Source organism: Piliocolobus tephrosceles, chromosome 16 (genome assembly GCF_002776525.5).
Source record: "Piliocolobus tephrosceles isolate RC106 chromosome 16, ASM277652v3, whole genome shotgun sequence".
Lineage (NCBI taxonomy): Eukaryota > Metazoa > Chordata > Mammalia > Primates > Cercopithecidae > Piliocolobus > Piliocolobus tephrosceles.
Genome location: NC_045449.1, coordinates 34,817,598 through 34,835,730, shown reverse-complemented (window position 1 = coordinate 34,835,730; position 18,133 = coordinate 34,817,598). Strand labels below are relative to the sequence as shown.

The following is an 18,133-nucleotide window of genomic DNA, read 5'->3' as shown; positions in this document are numbered from 1 at the left end:
TTTGGGACGGAGTCTCGCTCTGTCGCCCAGGCTGGAGTGCAGTGGCCGGATCTCAGCTCACTGCAAGCTCCGCCTCACGGGTTTACGCCATTCTCCTGCCTCAGCCTCCCGAGTAGCTGGGACTACAGGCGCCCGCCACCTCGCCCAGCTAGTTTTTTTGTATTTTTTAGTAGAGACGGGGTTTCACCGTGTTAGCCAGGATAGTCTCGATCTCCTGACCTCGTGATCCGCCCGTCTCGGCCTCCCAAAGTGCTGGGATTACAGGCTTGAGCCACCGCGCCCGGCCTAGTTTTCATATTATATAATATCTGAAAGCAACCTGTTTTATTTTTTTTTGTATTGTTTTATTTTTTGAGATGGAGTCTCGCTCTGTCGCCCAGGCTGGAGTACAGTGATGCGATATCGGCTCACAGCAACCTCCACCTCCCGGGTTCCGGCGATTCTCCTGCTTCAGCCTCCTGAGTAGCAGGGATTACAGGCATGTGCTACAATGCCTGGCTAATTTTTATATGTTTTAATAGAGATGGGGTTTCACCATGTTGGCCAGGGTGGTCTCAAACTCCTGAACTCAAGTGACCCACCCCCCTCAGCCTCCCAAAGTGCTGGCATTACAGGGGTGAGTCACTGTGCCTGGCTTAGGTTATGACATTTAATTTCTGTAAGTCTTCATTGGACATCCGTGCCTATCAACTCTGTACATGGCTGAGTTTTTCCCTAGGATGGATTTTTATACATGTAACTCCTGGGTCAAGAAGTATTATGTATTGGAATGGCTATATCACCTTATGTTCCCATTGGCATCTACTGCTATTTTTTTTTTTTTTTTTTTTTTGAGAAGGAGCCTTGCTCTGTCACCCAGGCTAGAGTAGTGGCACAATCTCGGCTCACTGCAACCTCTGCTTCCCAGGTTCAAGCAATTCTCTGCCTCGGCCTCCTGAGTAGCTGGGATGACAGGTGCCCGCCACCATGCCCAGCTAATTTTCATATTTTTAGTAGAGATGGGGTTTCATCATCTTGGCCAGGCTGGTCATGAACTCCTGACCTCATGATCCACCTGCCTCAGCCTCCTAAAGTGCTGGGATTACAGGCGTGAGCTACCACACCCAGCCTCTACTACAATTTTTTAATGTAACACATAGAACTACTTTCTCAGATGTTGCCTATAGAAATGATTGCTTTCCTTTGGGAAAAAATAAAATCTGGCAAGTTCTAATTTTTATATCTTTGTTTTATCAGTACTCCTGGAAAAAGTCAGATGGATCTGCGGAAACTGCTTAGAAAAGTCGATGTAGAGAGGTAATACACTCTCATATCTTTATGCCTTCTAAGTCCATTTTAAAAGTTGGCATAAAACACAGCTACTTTTATTTTCAATACCTTTGTAGGAGCCCAGGTGGAACTCCTCTTACCAACAAAGAAAATATGGAAACAGGAACAGGACTGACTCCAGTGATGACTCAGGCCTTAAGGAGAAAGTTTCAGGTAACCCTTTAGGAAAAGAATATTGGTTCCTTTGCTTGAAAATAATTTGGCCTGGTGTGGTGGCTCATGACTGTATTCCTAACACTTTGGGAGGCTGAGGTGGGGGCATTGCTTGAGCCTAGCAGTTCAAGATGGGCAACATGGTGAAACTCTGTCTCTACAAAAAATACAAAAAATTAGCCAGGCCTGGTGGTGCATGCCTGTAGTTCCACCTGCTTGGGAGGCTGACGTGGGAGGATCACTTGAGCCCAGGAGGTCAAGGCTGCAGTGAACTGTGATTGCACCACTGCACTCCAGCCTGGGTGACAAAGAAAGACTGTGTCTCAAATAAATAATAATCATCATAATTTATGATCATAATTTAAAGCTGCTTTCTTCGTAATAATAATTTTTACATGGTACTGTATTTTACAAAGTATTTTCATATTTAGGCTTCATAAAATTCTATAAAATATAGGTCGGATTGGCCAAGCACAGTGAGTGGCACATGCCTGTAATCTCAGCACTTTGGGAGGCCAAGATGGGCAGATCACATGAGACTAGGAGTTCGAGACCAGCCTGGTCAACATGACGAAACCCTGTCTCCACCAAAAAAATATAAAAATGGCCGGGCACAGTGGCTCACGCCTGTAATCCCAGCATTTCGGAAGGCCAAGGCAGACGGATCATGAGCTCAGGAGTTTGAGACCAGCCTGACCAACATGGTGAAACCCCGTCTCTACCAGAAATACAAAAATTAGCCAGGTGTGGTGGTGGGTGCCTGTAGTCCCAGCTACTTGGGAGGCTGAGGCAGGAGAATCACTTGAACCTGGCAGGCAGAGGTTGCAATGAGCCAAGATCGCGCCACTGCACTCCAGCCTGGGTGACAGAGCGAGACTTAGTCTCAAAAAAAAAAAAAAAAAAAAAAAAATTAGCCGTGAGACCCTGTCTCAAAAAATATATATATATATGTGTGTGTGTGTGTGTGTGTAGGATTATCGTGGTCTATCTGTAAATGTCTGATTTTATTCCTTTAGTACATCTTTTTTTTTTTTTTTTGAGATGGAGTCCCACTCTGTCACCCAGGCTGGAGTGAGGTGGCGAGATCTCTGCTCACTGCAAACTCCGCATCCCGGGTTCACACCATTCTCCTGCCTTAGCCTCTCAGGTAGCTGGGACTACAGGCGCCCGCCACCACGCCCAGCTAATTTTTTGTATTTTTAGTAGAGATGGGGTTTCACTGTGTTAGCCAGGATAGTCTCGATCTCCTGACCTCGTGATCCACCCGCCTCGGCCTCCCAAAGTGCTGGGATTACAGGCGTGAGCCACCGCGCCTGGCCTCCTTTAGTACATATTTTTAGTAAATATTTATTAAGCACTTCCTATATGCTCAGCAGTGTGTTGAAGTACTGGGAATATAGTGGTAAGCAAAAACAGATACAGATTACTGTCTTGAAGCTTTCAGTCTAGCGGGGAGAGTAGGCATTCATCAAATAATCCCATATTTGTACACTATCACATGGCAGTATATGCTGTGAAGGAAAGGAATGAGGTTCTGTGGGAACCCAGAGAGGAACTTGATCTTGCCTGGATGATCTAGGAGGGACTCCCTTAGGAAGTGATGATGCTTGAGGTGAGAATCAAAGAAGGAAGAGGCATTTACTGGATAGGGTAACTGTAGGTTGGGTCCACCATGAGTGTCAGGAAGGAGAGAGTTCCAGGCAAAAAGAACAACATGTGTAAGAGTCCCATGGTGGGAGGGATCTTGGCCTATTCAAGGAACTGAGAAGTGACCAGTGTGGCTATAAAACAGAGGGAGCCCGATGGTGGTGACAGACAGGGATGGAGATGTAGTTAGGAGTCAGACCATGCAGAGTTGATAGGAAAAGGTCTTGACAGCTTTCTTTGTCACTTCCATGTACAACCACACACCAAAACCAATAGATCAGCTGGCCCTGGTGTGACTTCTTCCAAACCCTGTTGATCTTAGTCATCTCCCTAATTGCCTCTATCATTAGATCTGTGAAGAACAGCCATCCATCGGTCACCCCTGCTGGAGTGCTGGAACACAGGGTTGCTAGCATCTTTGGCTTTGAAGTTTATAGTTCGTTCTCTCTCTGGATGCAAGGACATACCAAACACCACTGCTGACACTCTCCATCCCAATACTGTCTTCCTTTTGTTCCCTGTTTGAGAATCAGTGCTTTTTGTGGGACAATATAATTTCTCTCTTACCAATCAACTTGGTCCTCCTGGGCACTATACAGCTTTCTCTGGAGATGTGACCAGGTTCTTCTTTCCTCCTCTTAGAGCATGCTACCCCTAATCGCATTCCTTGGTGTTACCCAAAATTGTGAAGGGCGGGAGCAAAGGGACAAGGCCTCACAGAAGGTCTTAGCCCCTTTCTTTTTCTGTTTACCTCTAAGATCCTTGTTGTCACTGCCCCACTTTATAACAGGTACAGTGAGTGGAGAACTCTGGAAATCGATAAACTATAATAATTATAAAGCCACATGTTGAACAACAACAAAAATCACAGATAAGACCTATGGCATATGTTGTGCTGCCAGAATCTACTTAGGAGGAGGATGTCTAGTTAAAATTGTTATTAGACATAGATGACTTATCCCACCCAGCCCTTAGGCTTCCTTTTTTCTTAAACTCTGAAGCAACTGTATCAGGTTTTGCATTTGGCTTCAGGTATCAGAAATCTGACTACAGTGGTTTAATCAAATAGGGACATGGCAGAGTGTGGTGGCTAATACCTGTAATCCCAATGCTTTGGGAGGCTAAGGCCAGAAAATTGCTTGAGGCCAGGAGTTTGAAACCAGCCTGGGCGATATAGCAAGACTCTGCCTTGACAAATAAATAAATAAATTGGGAATTTTTGGTTTTTTAATATATAAAACTAACTCCTTTTTGTTTTTTTAAAATTTACAGACGAGGTCTCACTATATCTCCCAGGCTGGTCTCAAACTCCTGGGCTCATGTGATTCCCTTGTCTCGGCCTCCCAAAGTGCTGGGATTATAAGCGTGAGCCACCGTGCTCAGCCTACAACTATCTTTTTTTTTTTAATTTATTTTTTATTTCAATAGGTTTTTGGGGAACAGAAAGTGTTTGATTATTTAGTGGTGATTTCTGAGATTTTGGCGCACCCATCACCCAGGCAGTGTACACTGTTCCCAATGTATAGTCTTTAATCCCTCACCCCACCCCACCCTTTCCCCCAAGTCCCCAAAGTCCACTGTATCATTCTTATGCCTTTGCATCGTCATAGCTTAGTTCCCGGACTTATTTTTTTAATTTAAATATTTCTTTGGGAAGTAGGAAGTCCACAACTATAATACAGTGGTTTCACCATATAATCACTGTTCTTCCATCCTTAATGTGTGGTTTTTATCCTCTTAATACAAAATGGCTACATTTCCTGAAGCCTCATGTCCACATTCTAGGTAAAAGAAGGAGAAAGGCAAATGTTAGATAAGCTATGCCTCATTTCTTCAAAGATGCCCTATCCAGGAACTTCTGATTGCATCAGGGAAACTGGGAAAAGTGGTTTTTGGAATCTGAATGCAGTGTTGCCCTGCAAAAATTCTGGGTTCTGTTAAGAAAGGAGGAGAGTTGTATTTATCACAGGAATATTATTGATATTATATTTGGGATTTTTTTTTTTATATAGCTGGCTCACCCTAGAAGCCCAACTCCAACTCTGCCACTTTCTACAAGCAGCTTTGATGAACAAAACTGATGCCAACTCTGCCTGACTCCATGTGATGATCCATAAAAAATACAGATAAAAACACCCAGCCAGGCACAGTGGCTCACAACTGTAATCCCAGCACTTTGGCAGGCTGAGGTGGGTGGATCACCTGAGGTTAGGAGTTCGAGACCAGCCTGGCCAACATGGTGGAATCCCATCTCTACTAAAAATACAAAAATTAGCTGGGCGTGGTGGTGGGTGCATATAATCCCAGCTATCCGGGAGGCTGAGGCAGGAGAATCGCTTGAACCCAGGAGGCAGAGGTTGTAGTGAGCCAAGATAGCGTCATTGCATCCCAACCTGGGCAACAAGAGCGAAACTCCATCTCGGGAAAAAAAAAAAAAAAACCCAAATCATTCTTTTTAATGTAGTAGGGTGTATATATATATAGATATACTAATATAATTCCATTTGGAGAATTAGAGTATGTATGGAGTGCACATATACTGTGATATAAAGTGGATACAGATATTTGGGTATTTTCTAGTTTGCATGATCATCAAGAGAACCAGATGGGAAAATATAGTCTCCAAAGTGATGTTTATCCTGGAATTTAAATTAGAATATAGTTTCTAGCATCTTAAGTAGGTACTTATATCTGGCTCACAGAAGTCTGAGGTATTCCTTATTTTTATATCTGCTGTCCACATTTATACAGCTACATAAAAATTTTATGACGACTTCAACATGAACCTTACATTTTCGACAATGCCTTGCCAAGGATTCTCAAGTCCATAGCAGGTCACTGTGAGACCTAGTTCCCTGTTGTCACTGACCTATGTATTCAAAGACAGTAATACAGCCTGGGAAACATAGTGAGACCCCATCTGTATCAAAAATTTAAAATTAGCCAGGCATGGTGACGCATACCTGTAGTCTAAGTGTCCAAGTTACTTGGGAAGCTGAGGTGGAAGGATCACTTGAGCCCAAGAGTTCGAAGCTATGGTGAGCTATGATTGTTCCACTATACTCCAGCATGAGCAACAGAGCATCTCTAAAACTAAAAGGCAACTCCCCAGAAAGACTGGATTTCTACAGATAAATATTGCATTAAGATGCCAAATAGAGTGTTGTAAAGTCACCAGACTAGAAAGCAGACCTGGGGGCAATGTTTATCACCTAAGAGGCAGTCCTGTTTTTGAGACCCACATCTTTATAGATATATGTTTTTTGTTTGTTTGTTTTGTTTTGAGATGGAGTCTCACTCTGTCACCCAGGCTGGAGTGCAGTGGCGCACTCTTGGCTCACTGCAACCTCCACCTTCCAGTTTCAAGCAATTCTTCTGCTTCAGCCTCCCAAGTAGCTGGGATTACAGGTGCACACTGCCGTGCCTGACTAATTTTTGTATGTCTAGTAGAGACGGGATTTCATTATGTTGACCAGGCTGGTCTCGAACTCCTCACCTCAGGTGATCCACCCACCTCAGCCTCCCAAAGTGCTGAGATTACAGGCATGAGCAACCACACCTGGCCAGAGATCCACATCTATATTTATAACACATTTATGGATGAAAATTAAACAGGTGGCCGGGTACGGTGGCTCATGCCTGTAATCCCAGCACTTTGGGAGGCTGAGGCAAGTGGGGAGGTCAGGACTTCAAAACCAGTCTGGGTAACATGGTGAAACCCCATTTCTACTAAAAATACAAAATTAGCCAGGTGTGGTGTCATGCGCCTGTAGTCCCAGTTACTTGGGAGGCTGAGGCCAGAGAATCGCTTGAACATGGGAGGCAGAGGTTGCAGTGAGCCGAGATCACACCACCGCCACTCCAGCCTGGGTGACAGCAAGAGACTCTGTCTCAAAAAAAAAAAAAAAATTAAATAGGTAGTGAAGAGATATATCAGCTTCTAGTAAAAGTTAAAACAAAAAACAAAAAACAAAAAAACCTGCTAGCTACATTTACATTATGTAAAATTAAAGGGAATAATCACTGAGAATAAAGCAGTTGAGTATTTATAACAATAATATTTTAGGGGGCACTTACAATGTTTATAATATTGTAAACCACTGTGTACTCTATTCATTTAATGCTAAATGACTTGACCATTCTTGTGGGATAAGAGATCATAAGAAAAATGCTAGGGCCGGGCATCATGGTTCACGCCTGTAATCCCAGGACTTTAGGAGGCGAAGGCAGGTGGATGCCTTGAGCTCAGGAGTTTGAGACCAGCCTGGGCAACGTGATGAAAACTCCGTCTCTTCCAAAAATCAAAAAATTAGCCAGGTATGATGTTGCGTACCTGTAGTCCCAGCTACTTGTGAGGCTGAGGTGGGAGGATGGTTTAGACCCGGGAGGTAGAGGTTACAATGAGCTGAGATCATGCCACTGTATTCCATCCTGGGCAACAGAGCCAGACCGTCTCAAAAAAAAAAAAAAAAGGCCAGTTATGGTGGCTCATGTCTGTAATCCCAGCACTTTAGGAGGCTGAGGTGGGCAAATCACTTGAGGTCAGGCATTTGAGACCAGCCTGGCCAACATGGTGAAACCCCATCTCTACCAAAAATAAAAGTAAATATTATCCAGGCGTGGTGGCATGTGCCTATAGTCCCAGCTACTCAGGAAGCTAAAGCACGAGAATTACGTGAACCCTGGAGGTGGAGGTTGCAGTAAGCCGAGATCACACCACTGCATTCCAGTCTGGACAAGAAGAGTGAGACCCTGTGTCAAAAAAAAAAAAAAAAAGAAGAAGAAAAGAAAGAAAAAAAATGCTTTATGGCCCAGTGCAGCGGCTCACACCTATAATCCTAGCACTTCGGGAGGCTGAGGTGGGAGGATCACTTGAGGCCAAGAGTTCAAAACGAGCCTGGGCAACATTGCAAGACTCCATCTCTACAAAAAAAAACAAAAAATTAGCCGGGCGCGGTGACATGTGCCGGTAGTCCCAGCTACTCAGGAGACTGAGGTGGGAGAATCACTTGAGCCCGGGAGGTTGAGGCTGCAGTGAGCCGTGTTTATACCACTGCACTCCAGCCTGCTGGGTAACAGAGCAAGACTTCATCTCAAAAAGAAAAGAAAAAATGCTTTGCTACATAATGAGGCCAGGCAAAAAAAAAAAAAAGTCCTATGGAAATCATATAGATAAACATTTGCAAAGCTGCTACTGCCATTGTACAGTGTTAAAATGTGTTCTACCTTGCATCTTTTACTGATTTTTATGACAGATTTTATATTGTAACCATTTGAGAACTCTGTAAGTGCTATGGCTTCCTTAAACTACTATTTATCATATGCTCCCGGTGCTTACTTTGAGACTGAATGGCAACCAGAGAATGTAAACAACCAAGGTGCATCTGGTAAAATGTTTTTAAATAAAGATGAACAAAAGTTTTGGTTTTTCTTTTTCTAACCTTTTTTTTTTTTTAACTAGAAATATAATACCTATAGAAAAGTGTATGTTGGCCGGGTACAGTGGCTCACGCCTATAATCCCAGCACTTGGAGAGGCGGAGGCAGGTGGATCACCTGAGGACAGGAGTTCGAGACCAGTCTGGCCAATATAGTGAAACCCTGTCTCTACCAAAAATACAAAAATTAGCCGGGCGTAGTGGCAGGCACCTGTAATTCCAGCTACTGGGAAGGCTGAGCCAGGAGAATTTCTTGAACCTAGGAGGCAGAGGTTGCAGTGAGCTGAGATCACCCCATTGCACTCCAGCTTGGGCAACAAGAACGAAACTGTCTCAAAAAGTATATGTTAAGTATAGAAAAAATATATCAAATTTAAAAATTATAGGCTGGGGGCCAGGCACAGTGGCTCACACCTGTAATCCCAGCACTTTGGGAGGCTGAGGTGGATGGATCACTTGAGGTCATGAGTTCGAGACCAGCCTGGCCAACATGGTGAAACCCCCCTCCACCAAAAAAAAATATAAAAATTATCTGGGCGTGGTTGCATGTGCCTATAGTTCCAGCTTCTCAGGAGGCTGAGGCACAAGAATCACTTGAACCATGGAGGTGGGAGTTGCAGTGAGCCAAGATCACACCACTGCACTACAGTCTGGGCAACAGAGTGAGACTTTGTCTCAAAAAAAAGAAAGAAAAGAAAGAAAAATGCTTTATGGCCCCGTGCAGTGGCTCACACCTATAATCCTAGCACTTTGGGAGGCCGAGGCAGGAGGATCACTTGAGGTCAAGAGTTCAAAACGAACCTGGGCAACGTTGCAAGACCCTGTCTCAACAAAAACCAAAAAATTAGCCAGGCATGGTGGTGTGTGCCTGTAGTCCCAGCTACCTGGGAGACTGAGGTGGGGAATCACTTGAGTCCAGGAGGTTGAGGCTGCAGTGAGCCGTGTTCATACCACCTGCACTCCAGCCTGCTGGGTGACAGAGCAAGACTGTCTTAAAAAAAAAAAAAGAAAAGAAAAGAAAGAAAAATGCTTTACTATATAATGAAGCCAGGCAGGAAAAAAAAAAAAAAGTCCATATAGATAAACATTTGCAAAGCTGCTACTGCCATTGTACCAGTGTGAAAATGTGTTCTACCTTGCATCTTTAAATAAAGATTAATAAAAGTTTTAGTTTTTCTCTTTTTAACCTTTTTTAACTAGAAATAATACCTATAAAAAAGTATATATTAAGCCGGGCACGGTGGCTCACGCCTATAATCCCAGCTCTCAGGGAGGCAGAGGCGGGAGGATAGCTTGAGCCCAGGAGTTCGAGACCTGCCTGGGTAATACAGCGAGACCCCGTTCTCCACAAAGAGGAAAAAAAAAAAAAAAAAGACAAAAAGTATATATTAAGTATAGAAAATACATTTGAATTAAAAAATCAAGACCGAGTGTGGTGGCTCACACCTATAATCCCAGCACTTTGGGAGGCCGAGGTGGGCAGATCACCTGGGGTTGGAAGTTCTAGACCAGTCTGGCTGACATGGGGAAACCCCATCTCTGCTAAAAATACAAATTTAGCTGGACATGGTGGTGCATGCTTGTAATCCCAGCTATTTGGGAGGCTAAGGCAGAAGAATTGCTTGAACCCAAGAGACAGAGGTTGCAGTGAGCCCAGATAGCACCACTGCACTCCAGCCTGGGTGACAGAGTGAGACTCTGTCTCAAAAAAAGAAAAAGAAAAAAAAAATACATATATATATATGCCGGGGGCCAGGTGCAGTGGCTGACACCTGCAATCCCAGCACTTTGGGAGGCCGAGGCGGGTGGATGACATGAGGTCAGGCGTTCGAGACCAGCCTGGCCAACATGGTGAAACACCATCTCTACCAAAAATACAAAAGAAAATTAGCCGGGCATGGTGGCACATGCCTGTAATCCCAGCTACTCAGGAGGCTGAGGTATGAGAATCACTTGAGCCTGGGATGCAGAGGTTACAGTGAGCCAAGATCACGCCACTACACTCCAGCCTGGGTGACAGAGCAAGACTCTTTCTGAAGATTAAAAAAAGGCCTGGGGCGGGGTGCGGTGGCTCACTCCTGTAATCCCAGCACTTTGAGAGGCTGAGGCTGGCAGATCACTTGAGGTCAGGAGTTCGAGACCAGCCTGGCCAACATGGCAAAACCCTATCTCTACTAAAAATACAAAAATTAGCCGAGCCTGTTGGTGCGCCTGTAATCCCAGCTCCTTGGGAGGCTGAGACAGTAGAATCGCTTGAACCTGGGAGGTGGAGTTTGCAGTGAGCCTAGATTGTGCCACTGCACTCCACTCTGGGCAACAGAGCAAGACTCTGTCTCTCTCTCTCTATATATATATATATTTTCAATATATATGTTTTACATATATATAACAAAAACACATAACCACCAAAAAATATGTATGATTAGTATCCTCAGAAGCCCTACGTGTCTCCTTCTTCTATCATATCATAATCCCTTCCCTCACTAAGTAATCACTGACCTGCTTGTACAATAAATATTTCCTTGCTTTTAGTAAGAACCCACCCCTAAATGCTATGGTTTATTTTGCTTGCTTTTGAACCCTATAGAAATAGAATCAGGTCTGGCTCAGTGGCTCTCACCTGTAATCCCACCACTTTGGGAGGCTGAGGCAGGCAGATCACGAGTTCCTAGCCAACATGGTGAAATCCTGTCTCTAAATACAAAAATTAGCTGGGTGTGGTCTCACGCACCTGTAACCCCAGCTACTCGGGAGACTGAGGCAAGATAATCACTTGAACCCGGGAGCTGGAGGTTGCAGTGAGTCAAGATCGTGCCACTGAACTCTAGCCTGGCCACAGAGTGAGACTCCATCTCAAAAAAAGAAAAGAAAGAAAGAAATAGAATTACAGGGTATATATATGTTTCTGATTTCTTTCAATCAACATTTATTTTAAAGATTCAGTCATGTTATTGTATAGTGCTATAGATTTTTTTTTAGATTCAAAGTTTTTTTAAAAACCCCAGAATAATAAACTTGTTATAATTATACATTTAAATCTGGTTGTAAGTTTTATCCTGGCAGCTATTTGTCAATATGCCTGCTAGTTAAAGAGGTTCTGCAAGTTATAATTTACACACAAAGATATTTCACAATTTTTTTTTTTTTTTTTTTTTTTTTTTTTTTTTTTTTTTTTTTGAGACAAGGTGTCTCACTCTGTCGCCCAGGCTGGAGTGCAGTGGCTCGATCTCGGTTCACGGCAACCTCCACCTCCCGGTTTGAGCAATTCTCCTGCGTCAGTCTCCTGAGCAGCTGGAACTACAGGCGCCCGCCACCACCCCTGACTAATTTTTAATTTTTTTTTTTTTTTGAGATGGATTTTCGCTCTTGTTGCCCAGGCTGGAGTGCAATGGTGTGATTGCGTTTCACTGCAACTTCCGCCTCCCGGGTTCAATCGATTCTCCTGCCTCAGCCTCCCGAGTGATGGGATTACAGGCGCCCGCCACCACGCCCGGCTAATTTTTGTATTTTTAGTAGAGATGGGGTTTCACCATGTTGGCCACCCTGGTCTCGAACTTCTGACTTTAGGTTATCTGCCCTCCTCGGCCTCCCAAAGTGCTAGGATTACAGGCGTGAGCCACCGCCCTCGTCCCCAGGGGTGTGTGTGTGTGTGTGTGTGTTGTTTTGTTTTTGTTTTGTTTGTTTGTTTGTTTTGATATCTCAGTTCCTACAGCTGAGGAAACTCTTAAACTAGGAGAGAAGAGGAGGCGGAACCCAAGTGACGGGAAAGCAGGAACTGAAGAAGCGGAGGAAGGATTTCAAAATTGGAGAAAAGCCGGTCGGTTTTACTAACGGACCGGAAGGACTCTAGAGAAGGCTTTGCACTATGGCGGGTCCCGTGAGCTTGCGAGAGCTTCTAATGGGAGCGTCAGCCTGGATGGGCTCTGAAAGTCTCGGAGGGTCCTCTACCGAGGGCGGAGGGAGCGCGGCTGGCGGACCGGAGCCTCCATGGCGGGAGGATGAGATCTGTGTTGTGGGAATCTTCGGCAAGACGGCTCTACGGCTGAATTCCGAGAAGTTCTCTCTTGTGAATACGGTGTGCGACCGACAGGTCTTTCCAGTCTTTCGCCACCAAGATCCTGGGGATCCAGGGCCTGGAATCAGGACTGAGGCTGGCGCCATGGGTGAGGCCGGTGGAGCCGAAGACCCTGGGGCTGCAGACGGGGATTCAGTTCGGGGAAGTGGAGCTGCCGCGGAAGGTAACCGAACGGAGGCAGGCTCCCAGGACTACAGCCTTCTGCAGGCCTACTACAATCAGGAAAGCAAAGTTCTCTATCTTCTCCTCACCTCCATCTGTGACAATTCACAGCTTCTACGGGCTTGTCGGGCTCTTCAGAGCGGGGAAGCTGGAGGTGGACTTTCTTTACCTCATGCAGAAGCACACGAGTTCTGGAAGCATCAAGAGAAGTTGCAGTGCCTCAGTCTCCTTTACCTATTCTCTGTCTGTCATATCTTGCTTCTGGTCCATCCCACTTGTTCCTTTGATATAACTTATGATCGAGTATTCAGAGCCCTAGATGGGCTGAGACAGAAGGTCCTGCCACTCCTTAAAACAGCCATTAAGGATTGTCCAGTTGGCAAAGACTGGAAGCTAAACTGCCGACCTTGCCCACCTAGACTCCTTTTCCTCTTTCAACTCAATGGAGCCCTCAAGGTAGAACCTCCTCGGAACCAAGACCCAGCTCATCCAGACAAGCCCAAGAAACATTCTCCCAAAAGGAGACTGCAGCATGCCCTGGAGGACCAGATCTATAGAATCTTCCGAAAGAGTCGTGTCTTGACTAATCAGAGCATCAACTGCCTCTTTACTGTGCCTGCCAACCAAGCTTTCGTGTACATAGTACCCGGAAGCCAGGAGGAGGACCCAGTAGGTATGTTGCTGGACCAACTTAGGAGTCATTGTACTGTGAAGGACCCGGAATCTTTACTGGTGCCTGCACCCCTTTCTGGGCCTAGGCGATACCAGGTAATGAGGCAGCACAGCCGACAACAACTTTCCTTTCACATTGACAGCAGCAGTTCCAGTTCTTCAGGCCAGCTAGTGGATTTCACTCTTCGGGAATTCCTATGGCAGCATGTGGAGCTAGTCCTAAGCAAGAAAGGTTTCGATGACAGTGTGGGCAGGAACCCACAGCCTTCCCATTTCGAACTTCCTACTTATCAGAAGTGGATCTCAGCAGCTTCAAAACTGTATGAAGTGGCTATTGATGGGAAAGAGGAGGACTTGGGGTCACCCACTGGAGAGCTAACATCTAAGATTTTAAGCAGTATTAAAGTCTTGGAAGGGTTTTTGGATATTGACACAAAATTCTCAGAAAATCGATGCCAAAAAGCTTTACCCATGGCCCACAGTGCCTACCAGTCAAATTTGCCTCATAATTACACAATGACTGTCCATAAGAATCAGCTTGCCCAGGCTCTTCGAGTGTACAGTCAACATGCTAGAGGTCCAGCATTTCATAAATATGCCATGCAGTTACATGAGGACTGCTACAAATTTTGGAGCAATGGCCATCAGCTCTGTGAGGAGAGGAGTTTAACTGATCAACACTGTGTGCACAAATTCCACTCATTACCTAAATCAGGTAGCTAAAATTTTTTCAGCATTTTGAAATAAAAACTGTGAGCTGTGTTTTCATTCTTGTTTTAAGATAGTCTGTTCACTATGTATTGATATTTTAGAAAGAGCCCTACAGAAATTTAGGTGCATCAGCTATACGTTTTCTCTCCTGCTGTAAAAGGAAAATACCAGCTATGACTACTTTCTTATTTTTTTCATTTAAAGAATAAGTCCCAGTGAATTGGTAAATGAGAATTATTAAGTAGTATAAAATTTCAGACATTTCATATTAACATTTCTGCCTTGGAGAATTTGTTGAACTAAAATGAATGTTATGTTACATGATGGTACATGATGATGATGATGATAGCAGGAGGAAAAATTCACTTAAAAACTCTAAACTTTAGATTTATAATATAAATTATTTTATATATTTTCACTTTCTTCTTCTGTTATGTGTATTTAGGTAAGGTTTTTGTTTGTTTTTCTTTCCAAAGAATTTTTGGGAGTATTTGTGGGGTTAGATGTTGTAGAATGCAAAGTAAATTTGACTGCACATTGTGTTTGTGAAATTAATAGTGGCTGTTATATTTTCCAGGAGAAAAACCAGAGGCCGATAGAAATCCCCCTGTGCTATATCACAATAGCCGAGCTCGATCTACTGGTGCTTGCAACTGTGGAAGGAAACAAGCACCTCGAGATGATCCTTTTGATATCAAAGCAGCCAATTATGACTTTTATCAGGTAGACTGAATTTTTTCTTCTTCCTTCTTTTTTTGTTAAATATCATCTGAGTAAAAACATATTTTCAATAGCAGAATAAGTAGAAAACAAATGCAACTGCAGTATAATACATAAACAAGAGCAAGTTCTTTATGTGTACATATTTACTTACACATCAATTACTGATCTTGTTAGAATGAAGAATGTATTATTTAAAATGAAAAACGTACTGAATTTTTTTCTTCCCCTCTATAGCTTCTGGAAGAAAAGTGTTGTGGAAAATTGGATCATATCAATTTCCCGGTATTTGAACCAAGTACTCCAGATCCTGCTCCTGCTAAAAATGAATCCTCTCCTGCTCCTCCAGATTCAGATGCTGATAAACTTAAAGAAAAAGAACCTCAAACCCAAGGAGAGAGCACAAGCCTGAGTTTAGCTTTGAGTTTGGGCCAATCCACAGATAGCTTAGGTACCTATCCAGCTGATCCACAAGCAGGAGGAGACAATCCAGAAGTTCATGGTCAAGTAGAAGTGAAAACTGAGAAGAGACCAAACTTGGTTGATCGACAGGCATCCACAGTTGAGTATCTCCCAGGCATGCTACATTCAAATTGCCCTAAAGGTCTCCTACCCAAATTCTCCAGCTGGTCTTTGGTTAAACTAGGCCCTGCTAAGTCTTATAACTTTCATACAGGTTTGGACCAACAGGGGTTCATTCCAGGAACAAATTATCTTATGCCTTGGGACATTGTCATCAGGACTAGAGCTGAAGATGAAGGAGACTTAGACACAAACTCTTGGCCTGCTCCAAATAAAGCTATTCCTGGAAAGAGAAGTGCAGTTGTAATGGGAAGAGGAAGACGGCGAGATGACATAGCTCGAGCTTTTGTGGGCTTTGAATACGAAGACTCTCGAGGACGGAGATTCATGTGCTCTGGGCCTGACAAAGTAATGAAAGTAATGGGAAGTGGGCCAAAGGAATCAGCTTTAAAAGCCCTAAATAGTGACATGCCTTTATATATTCTGTCATCCTCTCAAGGTAGAGGGCTGAAACCTCATTATGCTCAACTTATGAGGCTTTTTGTTGTGGTTCCTGATGCTCCTTTGCAGATAATACTAATGCCTCAGGTAAGAAATATAACCCTCTGCCACCCCAAACAAGTAAAAAATGCTGATGTTTGTTTTGATTGATTTTAAAAAGTACAAGTTAGCATCAAAACTGATTATTTCAGGCTGAGGGCAGTGGCTCATGCTTGTAATCCCAGAACTTTGGGAGGCCAAGATGGGAGGATTGCTTGAGCCCAGGAGTTTAAGACCAGCCTGAGCAACATAGTGAGACTTACATCTGTACAAAAAATTAAATTAAAAAATGAATTATTTAATTAAATAGGTCTTAAATTTAAATACCTTCTATACCTAATATTCTATTTTTTAAAAGATACATTGTGGGTATTTTAATCCATTCACACCATCAATTCACATCATTTCATTCAAAGGCAGAACTTGAAGTTAAAATTATGGAGAAAAGGCCAGGCACGGTGAGTCACTCCTGTAATTCCAGCACTTTGGGAGGCCGAGGCAGGCAGATCACCTGAAGTCAGGAGTTTGAGACCAGCCTAGGCAACATGGTGAAACCCCGTCTCTACTAAAAATACAAAAAAATTGCCAGGCATGGTGGAAGGCGCCTGTAATCCCAGTTACTTAGGAGGCTGAGGCAGGAGAATCACTTGAACCTGGTAGGCGGAGGTTGCAGTGAGCTGAAATTGCGCCATTGCATTCCAGCCTGGGTGACAGACTGAGACTCCATTCCCCCACCAAAAAAAAAAAATTCTGGAGAAAAGCAGAATAATATTTGAGACTAAATAATATATTGGATACAATAAGAGTTAGGAGTATACCCATATCTGCTTAATCTTATATGCTCTTTTATTTATTTTGTTTGTTTGTTTTTTTGAGACAGAGTCTCCCTCTGTCGCACAGGCTGGAGGGCAGTGGCACTATCTGAGCTAACTGCACCTCTGCCTCCTGGGTTCAAGCTGTTCTCCTGCCCCAGCCTCCCTAATAACGGATTACAGGCACATGCCACCACACCCGACTAATTTTTTCTATTTTTAGTAGAGATGGGGTTTCACCATGTTGACCAGGCTGGTCTCTAACTCCTGACCTCGTGACTCACCTGCCTCAGCCTCCGAAAGTGCTGGGATTACTGGCATGAGCCACCACGTCTGGCCTTATATGTTCTTTGAATCTATCGTTTGTTTAGGCATTTATCTTTCAGTTGTTTCATATTGAGAAATGTGAAAATAATTATACTACCTGTGTTTTTCAGGTTCAACCAGGCCCACCACCATGTCCGGTATTCTACCCAGAAAAACAAGAAATCACCCTTCCACCTGATGGCCTTTGGGTTTTGAGATTTCCTTATGCATATGTGACTGAGAGAGGACCTTGTTTCCCCCCTAAGGAAAATGTGCAGTTAATGAGCTACAAGGTGCTCCGAGGAGTTCTTAAGGCAGTAACACAATAAGTGTTTTCCAGCCAGTTCAGTCCTATGCTTGAGCTGGTTTTTGTTTTTGGTATGTGTTTACTGTGTTTTCCTAAATCCAAAATGTGTTTTGGTTACAGGAGTTGAGTATTTGGGAACTAATTTGTTCCACTGTTTTATTATATTGTTGATATTTATTGTAAACGTGGCTACAACTTTCTAATAAAGATTGATTGTTCTAGAAAAGAATATAAAATACATGGATGAGGCCGGGCGCGGTGGCTCAAGCCTGTAATCCCAGCACTTTGGGAGGCCGAGATGTGTGGATCACGAGGTCAGGAGATCGAGACCATCCTGGCTAACACAGTGAAACCCCGTCTCTACTAAAAAATACAAAAAACTAGCCGGGCGAGGTGGCAGGCGCCTGTAGTCCCAGCTACTCAGGAGGCTGAGGCAGGAGAATGGTGTAAACCCAGGAGGCGGAGCTTGCAGTGAGCTGAGGTCTGGCCACTGCACTCTAGCCTGGGCGAGAGAGCGAGACTCCGTCTCAAAAAAAAAAAAAAAAAAAAATACATGGATGATACCTGTTGTTTCTCGTTTCTGTTTTACTCTCCATAATTAAACATGTTTCTGTTATAACTGAATATTGCATAACCATGTTGAGCCAAAATCTTGTTTTTGTTAAAATAATGTTTTAGCTGGGTTTTTTTTGTTTTGTTTTTTGTTTTTGTTTTTGTTTTTTTTTGAGACAGAGTTACAC

The 18,133-nt window shown here is 43.7% G+C and overlaps 2 protein-coding genes across 2 annotated transcripts in view; both read left to right on the top strand.

The window, feature by feature from the left end:
* PRR11 (proline rich 11) overlaps positions 1–6,496 on the top strand; it is a 47,968-nt gene extending 41,472 nt beyond the window's left edge. Inside the window, exons 8-10 of the mRNA XM_023204637.1 lie at positions 1,237–1,296; positions 1,386–1,482; positions 5,142–6,496. Of these exons, the coding sequence (XP_023060405.1) occupies positions 1,237–1,296; positions 1,386–1,482; positions 5,142–5,210 (226 nt within the window). The 3' untranslated portion in view covers positions 5,211–6,496. The remainder of the gene's footprint in view (positions 1–1,236; positions 1,297–1,385; positions 1,483–5,141) is intronic.
* Positions 6,497–12,171: 5,675 nt separating this feature from the next.
* Positions 12,172–17,640, top strand: SMG8 (SMG8 nonsense mediated mRNA decay factor). Its single transcript, XM_023204639.2, has 4 exons — positions 12,172–14,190; positions 14,764–14,909; positions 15,144–16,016; positions 17,218–17,640. The coding sequence occupies exons 1-4, from the start codon at positions 12,432–12,434 to the stop codon at positions 17,413–17,415; spliced, it is 2,976 nt and encodes a 991-aa protein (XP_023060407.1). The 5' UTR covers positions 12,172–12,431; the 3' UTR covers positions 17,416–17,640.
* The last annotated feature ends 493 nt before the right edge of the window (positions 17,641–18,133 follow it).

Excerpts from the sequence above, each read along its gene's own strand:
- SMG8 (XM_023204639.2), top strand. The coding sequence starts at position 12,432 with ATGGCGGGTCCCGTGAGCTTGCGAGAGCTTCTAATGGGAGCGTCAGCC. Across the intron at positions 14,191-14,763 it reads CCACTCATTACCTAAATCAG|GAGAAAAACCAGAGGCCGAT; the intron begins GTAGCTAAAATT and ends TATATTTTCCAG. Across the intron at positions 14,910-15,143 it reads CCAATTATGACTTTTATCAG|CTTCTGGAAGAAAAGTGTTG; the intron begins GTAGACTGAATT and ends TCCCCTCTATAG.